Here is a 7,892-nt window from a genome sequence, read left to right as displayed (position 1 = left end):
CCTCTTAGGGGCCAATGTTAATCACATAATGTTCTGAAAACCACCCTCATCAGCCCCGGCCAATACAAGGGCTCACGTTCCAATTCTGTGTCCACTTGCCAGTCTCCTCCAGCCACCCTCCGATCAATATTAAACAATCACACACCCTGAACCTTCACCCCTAATCTTTGGGATCAAAGTCTTGCACTGAACTTTCACCCCTGAGATAACAACACGAAAGTGGCGTATCGTTTTGAGTCATTTTTTGTTACCTACTTCTGGAAGGCATTAGGTGCCGGTTAGCAGGAGCCAAGGCTTGGCAAAAGCGTCTATATTAGTAATTATAATAATAATAATCATCTTTGCATTTGCTATAACACCTCATCACGTCTTCGAGGTGTTTCAAAACGTTTCGCAGGATATACTCTGAAGTGAATTGACTGTATATTTAGTGGGTGAAAGGTGGCAGCTAATTGCACATAGCAGTGTCCCACCGACAGTCATGGATTGAGTGACCCAATCTTTTTTTAAGCGATTATTACTCCCGGAAAAGCAATCCACCAATCGACTAACGACTGATTGGGAACTAACAGCTGTCTAGTTAGGAAAAAGAGAGAGAATTAGGAGGCGTAGAGGCTCATGTGGAGAATAATGAGCAGCTTAATTGATGGACTAGGTAAAGGACTAGTTTTTAATGCTGCGTTATTCAATGTAATTGTGTGTATAGCAGCCATGTATAGATCTCAATCCTGGCGAATTGATCATTGATGAATTTGAACTGGGGAGCGGGGAGGGTGGGGGGAGCGGGGAACCCACCCTCACATAAAAAATAGGTGTTACGCCTATAGAGGGAGTGGCGTTTCCTTTACACAATGCCTCTCTCAGCGATTATTGTTATCTTGTATTATTGCTCCTAAATGTTTACCCCCTACCTACACCATTGTTTCTCCCCCTCAAGCCCCTCGCCCCCACCAGCCCCTCCTCAGCCCCCACCCCCAGCTTAGGTGCAAACCCTGGACTGTCCACCCACTTGGAACATCCTCCTAATTTGTAAATGTAAATTTGTAATTGTCTTGTGTTTGTACATTACATTGTATAGATCCCAGGTGTAATATTATTATAGACTTGACACCAGACATCAGGGAAAGATCACTCAAGCTTTATTTAGAAACTTCCAGATATGGAACCAGGAGAGATGGAATTGGGATAACAGAACTGGGATGGATGAAGCTGAAAAGTATCTGGACAAGCAGCAGGAAATCTTGCCAGACAGCGAAATCAATGGCAAGCTATGCGGTTTTAGCTGGTTACCAGCTGGTTACCCAGCGCACACTATGGGCTCCCCGCAAGCCTCAGCTCTTGCCAACCTCCACCTAATTCTTTCTGGAATTGGGGGAGCAGGAAGCGTCCCTCCAGGGAGAGAGAGGGAGAGAGCGCATTCCGTTCCAGCAATCTATCTCTGGGATTCCCATGTGTAGGTGCGATGCACAGAAATCTCAGCTTGGTTTGGAATACTCTTAAGCAACAGTGATGGGTTTATGCATTTGTCAGACATCCGAGCTGACCAAAAAAAAACTTACACACTACTAATAATAATCCTTACATTTGACTAGCATCGTCTCACATCTTCTAGCTGTTTTCAAAGCACTTCACAGAATATACTGTAAAGTGAATTGTCTGTATATGGGGGCGAAACACGGCAGCCAATTGCGCACAGCAGCGTCCCACAAACAGTTGTGAATTGAGTGACCACATTTTTATTTTTTTTGAAGAGATTATTATCCACAGAAAAGCGATCCGCCAATCGACTAACAACCGGTTTCCTACTTACTGCTGGGTAAAAATGGCGTGTGCGTGGAGTAAGAAAACCTGCCTAACTTATAGTTATGGGAAGATGGTGAACGAGGCTCTAGGATGAACGTGTACCTATTTCTGACTTGTTCTCACTGCCCCTATTGTACCACACTGCCAGGCCCACCATAATGGGGATGATGCAGATGGGCGTGATGATGAGAACCAGTACAGTTTCCTGCGGAGGGTGCATCAGTGGCACCTGGGGCAGGGTGCAGTTCCGGAAATAGCGATCATGCTGGGACATCAGCAAACGCTTGCCTTCTTCGTTCGGCCAGTAGGATCCAAGGGACTCCATCACCAACTCAGTGCAACCGGACAGGACACTGTACGGTCTGGAGGAAAGAGAACATAAAAACATAAGAACATAAGAATTAGAAGCAGGAATAGGCCATTCGGCCCCTCTAGTCTGCCCCGCCATTCAATAAGCTGATCTATTCCAACTCCATCTCCCCTCCTTATCTCTTAATCCCTTTACAAGAAATCGATCAATCTCAGTCTTGAATATGTTCAAGGACTGAGCATCTACAGCCCTTTGGGGTAGAGAATTCCATAAATTCACTACCCTCTGAGTGAAGAAGTTTTTCCTCAACTCAGTGCGAAAGACAAAGAGAGAGAGAGATAGAGAGGGGAGGAGTTTCACGTCAGTGCACGGCAATCCGACTGCCCAGCGCTTACAGAGCAAGAAAATCATACTCTGCTGAATAAAAAGCGACTGCGCACACTTACACAGCGAGGGGTAGTGCCTCGGAGCGCTTAGCAGCGGCGGAGTTTCACTAATAATAATAATAATAATCCTTGGATTTGATATAGCGCCTTATCACAGAGTCGAGGTGTCTCAAAGCGCTTTGTTACTGTAAAGTATGTATTTTGTAGGAGAAACGCGGCAGCCAATTTTTCCGGGCAGCAGCGTCCCACAAACAGTCATAGAGTGAGTGACCAAATTATTATTATTACTGGCATTATTATTTATAAGGATTATTATTTTATGAACATGGAATTAATTCTCCGCCATGAACCATGCCTGAATCGGAGTCTCCAGTTAATTATTATTGAAAGGGCAATTAAAATAGTTGAAAGAAAGAATCTGGGGGTTGTTTGAAGGTTGGGGCACCTGAGAGCAGACAGACGCACCTAATCACCAACGTCCAGTTACACCATTGCGAAGCTCCAATTCTTTCCATTTCAAATGCAAACCTCGGAAGACAGCGATGTTTAGCCCAGAAGAAATTGTCCATAGCTGTTCCAATGAAAGGAAGAAATATCTTTGAGTAACATTTGCCAAAAGAATGCCAGTGCCTGAATCCCCTAACAACCCGTCCACTCCCTCTGCCTCCTTCGAGACCTGTCTCAAGATCCTCCTCTCCAAACGTGCCTTCGGTCACCCTCCTACCCCTACCCTCCCCGCCCTCTACTCCTCCTGATCCCAATTACCATTGCGGGTGCAGATCCCTGACTGCCCAGTGCCTTAGGACATTCTCCTAACACGAAAGGCACTGTACAAATGTAATGGATCCTCTGCTAACTCTACTGCCCCAGTCTATAAATGCTGAAAAGATTCAGAAAGAAGGGGGGGGGAGAGAGAAGGGAAGAGTGAGATAAATGGGAGGAGAGGGGAGGGGAGAGAGCGCAAGTAAATCACAGAGACAGGCCATTCATTCTTTAATATTTCTCCTTCAAGCATCCAACCGTTTAAGGACCATGTTTCAATCTCCACTCCTCTGCACACAATTCACTCTCTCTCTTCTACTATCTGTGGCTAAGCTTTCAGCCCCTGCTCTCTGAAACTTACTCCCCAAATCCCTTTGCCTTTCTTCTTCACTCCCTTTGTTTTTCTTTCGTCAACACCCCTTCCTTTTTCCTTCCCTCCCTCCCTTCCTGCTCAATGGTCTCCACCATCCCTTTGAAGTGTTCTGCAAGGTTCACCCTATGTGTGAGATGGCATGTAAGAAGTTGTAATCTTCTTTGAAACTAAACTGTTTGAAATAACTGCTTTGGCTACAGTCCCGAAAGATCGAGAGTGTACAACGCAGGAAACTGAAGAGAGGAGAGATAGATAGCAGCACATACTTTCACCATACGTTTGCTGCAGGATTGCAACTGTATTTTTGAGCCAGATTATGAGCTTGGTACATATGATTTCAGACGTCCATGTATCATTAATGTTCTCTAGTACGGAGTTGCTTGATGTAAGTTCATTGGGTTGAGTTTCATTGTCAGAGAACGTTCCCCTGTCTGAACACAACAGCAAAAGAAAATCAAGTCTCAGTAAAAACACTTCATACAATAATAATAATAATTTGGTCACTCAATCTACGACTGTTTGTGGGACACTGCTGTTTCAATTGGCTGCCGCGTTTCGCCCACAAAATACACAGTCAATCCACTTGTACAGTCTGCGAAACACCATGATAAGGCACTATATCAAATGCAGGGATTATTATTAGTTATTGTTATGATCGCTTCATATATCCCAAAGCCAAATTGTATCTAGCACCTGCCTGCCCATTTGGCCAAACTTAATTAGCTTCCTGCATCTTTACCCCAATCCTCACCAGGCTCTTCACACATGTTTCAAGTTGTGTCATCAAAACAATGGTTCATTCCCCCACCCAACACACACTTTCTCTGGACTTTGCTCCGTTTCACCCACCCCTAGCCCCACTGTTGGGCAGGCACTCTGCTCTACCTCTCCCAGCACGTTCCCTGGTTGAAGTGAGTGTTCTCAGTCCAGCCTTGAAGGATCTACGAGGCACAATGCTAGAAGCCAAAGTGAGGTGGTAGCACATACTCATTGGGATGCTTTCTGCGACATGTTTCATCGATATTATCCAGTTGAGGAACGCTTCGGTTGGTGGGTAACAAAGATTCTGTGGTGTGAAGTCCCCCACGATGACACTCCATGCTGTTGATCCATTAGCCTGCTCCAGGGTACTTTTGTTGGCGGGGATTTGAGTCTGGGCTGGACACAGAAACATTGAATTTTACTGCTAACCACGTTTCTAAATCACTTTTTTTTAATTAACCTCAGCTCCCGATTCTTCCCCCATATCCTTAATGCTTCACTGTCAAGTGCTTATCCCTTTGTCCTGAATGAGATACCTTAGCAGGTATCTGGACAGACTAGGGTTTGCACCCGAGCTGGGGGTGGAGGATAGGGGGGGGCAATGGGGTGGGAGATGAGGGAGTGGGGGGGTAAAGGAGTTGAGAAGAAACAATGTGGTCAAAAGCAAGAGACAAGGGAAGGGGCAAGTGGGAGGGACTCCAAGATGTGGGGCAGATGCACTGAAGGCCTGACCACTAAGAGATATTGAGTGGTCGTAAGAATATAAACAATGTTTAATGGTTTGCTGACCCAAAGCGGTCATCCGATTAGAAAAACATTCATCCTCTCTTATTCTAGTCTGTCCGTGCTGGCACATTCCCTTTAACATCATGCTCTTTAATCTTTTTGATGCGTTTTATAAATTCCTCATGCACCAATGTAAAATAGATCATTTTAAAGAGCCTTTCTTTCTCTCAGTAAGTGAGAAATGGTAAACTGCTGGCGTGGGCTGGTAACTGAGAGTCTGAGTACAGAACGCGAAGCGCACAGTCAACAACAACAACTTGCAATTACACAGCACCCCCTCACCCAGGGGAGCGTCCCAGCACTTAACAGTGGTGGAGCACGACTCCAAGCCGGGGGAGAGAGAGAGGTGACCGTAGGCACAATCGAATAGGAAGGTCTTCAAGCGCAACCTGAAGATGGGGATGGAGGGGCCATGGCAGAGGGATATAGGAAGAGTGTTCCAGAGTTTTGGGGCGTAGTGACTGAAAGCAATCACTCCACTTTATAGTATATCCCCTTGAAACGCATTAAGACCTCCTCCTGATGTGAAAGGCATTAAACGAAATGGAGGATTATTAATAACATTATCAATAATATTTACTGTGCATCAGAGAGAGGCTGTGAAACATGTTATAAAAGAAGAAATGTTTATACTCACTCAGAGGCAGCAGGAGGGAGAGGAGGAGGCAGCAGAGAATATAGCCTCCACACAGCAGCGACATGGCGGGATCTGAGATCCTAATGTGAGATCTTCAAACACTGTAAAAACAGGAAGAGCAGGCGTGGTGCTGGGAGGCGACGTGCTGTGTGGCTGGACTGACACCGAATCCTCACACAACAAGGCTTTGGCTTGATTATTGCGGACGAAGATGCTTTTAACCCCTAGCAAACACAAGCCGAGCCTTGTTCCCGATTGTGTGTGGGAGCGCGTTTTGGGAGAGAGACACATTTGTGACCGAGACACCAAGTAGTGAAACCAGGACGATGCTTTCAGAACACCAATAAGGCACAGAATCGGGGTTGCAATTAGCAATTTCAGAACAGACGTCAGGGGAAAAAAAAAATTCCCGAGCATAATAAAAAATTGCTTGGAAGGGTGGTTCAGGATGCTGGACTTGTTAAAATAAAACGGCTTGATTTTGGTGGAAGGACCTTAGGGTGGGTGTTCTGGAAGAAGATCAAGTGGGCCGAAGGGACTTCTTCCAACAAACCAATCTGGTGAACCTGACTACAAAATCTCTCACTGATTCACGCTGAGCTCGAGATTTCATCAATGGTGTAATTAATAATAATCCTCGCGTTTGACACAGCGCCTTATCACATCTTTGAGACATCTCAAAGCGCTTCAAAGAGTATACTGTGGTTAGATTCTCTCATTTCTTTTGCTGGGTTTGCTGCCCTGAGGTGTGGTGGTCAGTCAGATAATAATAATAATAATAATCTTTACATTTTACAAAACGCCTTTCATCAGGACGGACATCTCAAAGCTTCATAGGATTTCCTCTGAGGTGTAGTGACTGTGCATTTTGGAGCAATGTCCTTTGAACCGCCATGGAGTGAGTGACCAATTTTATTTGGGCGATTGTTGGCCAGGATACTGGGAGATAGAAACTCCTTTTCCTTTTCAAATAGCGCCATGGGATCTTTTAACGTCCTCCTGAATAAGCAGATGAGACTTCGGGACCTCATCTGAACATTGCATTGGAGTATCAGCCGAGACAATGTGTCTTCAAAGTCCCGATGTGGGGTTTGAATCCTTCTGCTACTGACTGAGCCAGACTGACACACAATAAATAATTGAAACACCATCCAGCTTCAACAGGAAGCCGGCCAATCAACACTGCAACACTTAATTTCCTTTTGTGGCGCCAGTCATTATACCGAGGAAACCCCTAACTTAGCACAGAGCCTCACAATAAAGTGCTACACTCACTGCCAACTGCCAGAAACATTTATCTTGCAAGCAGAAGCTTCCTGGATAATTAGGAAATTCATCCTTTGGATAAGACATTAAACGAAGGCATTAGATAATTCCTCCGAGTAAAAAAANTTATTGGTCGTTCACTGTTTGCAGGACATTGCTGTGCGCAAATTGGCTGCCACGTTCGCCCACAAAATACAGTCACCCCTCTTTACCGTGAAGCGCTTTGGGACGTCCTCCTGACGTGAAAGGTGCTGTAATTATCAATAATAATAAATGGATCTCTAACATCCACCTGAACAGGCGAGCGGACTTCAACAACTCAGCTGAAGGTCGCACCCACAAAATCTAGTCAATTCATTTTACAGTATATCATGTGAAACGCTTTGAGAAATCTCGAAAATGTGAAGCACCATATAAAATCGAAGGATTATTATTATTATTATTAACATTGGGCCATTCAGCCACTCCTCCATTGTTCTACCATTTTATTGTATGTTTCCTGTTTTACTTTCATTGTGTTCAGTCATTATTTTAAGATTAACGCGTGCGAGGGAGAACGCCCGAACAAAGCTGAACATTTTGCAATTAACAGGAGACATGGTGCAGAGGCAGACAGCTCCAGCAGCAACCTTTATTGGTAAATTCAACGTGTGGAATGAAAGAGAAAGATTTTTAATCAATAAACACACTCGGCTCTACCATGGAACAAGTTGGTGAGTGAGTGAGAGTGAGTGAGAGTGAGAGAGTGAGAATGAGAGAGTGAGAGAGAGTGAGAGAGAGAGAATGAGAGAGCGAGAGTGTGAGAGC

The 7,892-nt window shown here is 44.9% G+C and overlaps 1 protein-coding gene across 1 annotated transcript; it reads right to left on the bottom strand.

Annotated features, from left to right (window-relative positions):
- Positions 1-1,751: 1,751 nt before the first annotated feature.
- ramp2 (receptor (G protein-coupled) activity modifying protein 2) lies at positions 1,752-5,913 on the bottom strand. The gene is given in 5 exon segments (NM_001292761.1): positions 1,752-2,165; positions 2,965-3,070; positions 3,901-4,065; positions 4,622-4,792; positions 5,820-5,913. Coding segments are annotated over 5 exon segments (783 nt in total). The 5' UTR covers positions 5,884-5,913; the 3' UTR covers positions 1,752-1,888.
- Between the last annotated feature and the right edge of the window lie 1,979 nt (positions 5,914-7,892).

The sequence above is a fragment of the Callorhinchus milii genome, unplaced genomic scaffold (genome assembly GCF_018977255.1).
Source record: "Callorhinchus milii isolate IMCB2004 unplaced genomic scaffold, IMCB_Cmil_1.0 Scaffold23, whole genome shotgun sequence".
Lineage (NCBI taxonomy): Eukaryota > Metazoa > Chordata > Chondrichthyes > Chimaeriformes > Callorhinchidae > Callorhinchus > Callorhinchus milii.
The sequence above is the reverse complement of the archived record's forward strand: the minus strand, read 5'-3'. Positions and strand labels throughout refer to the sequence as shown.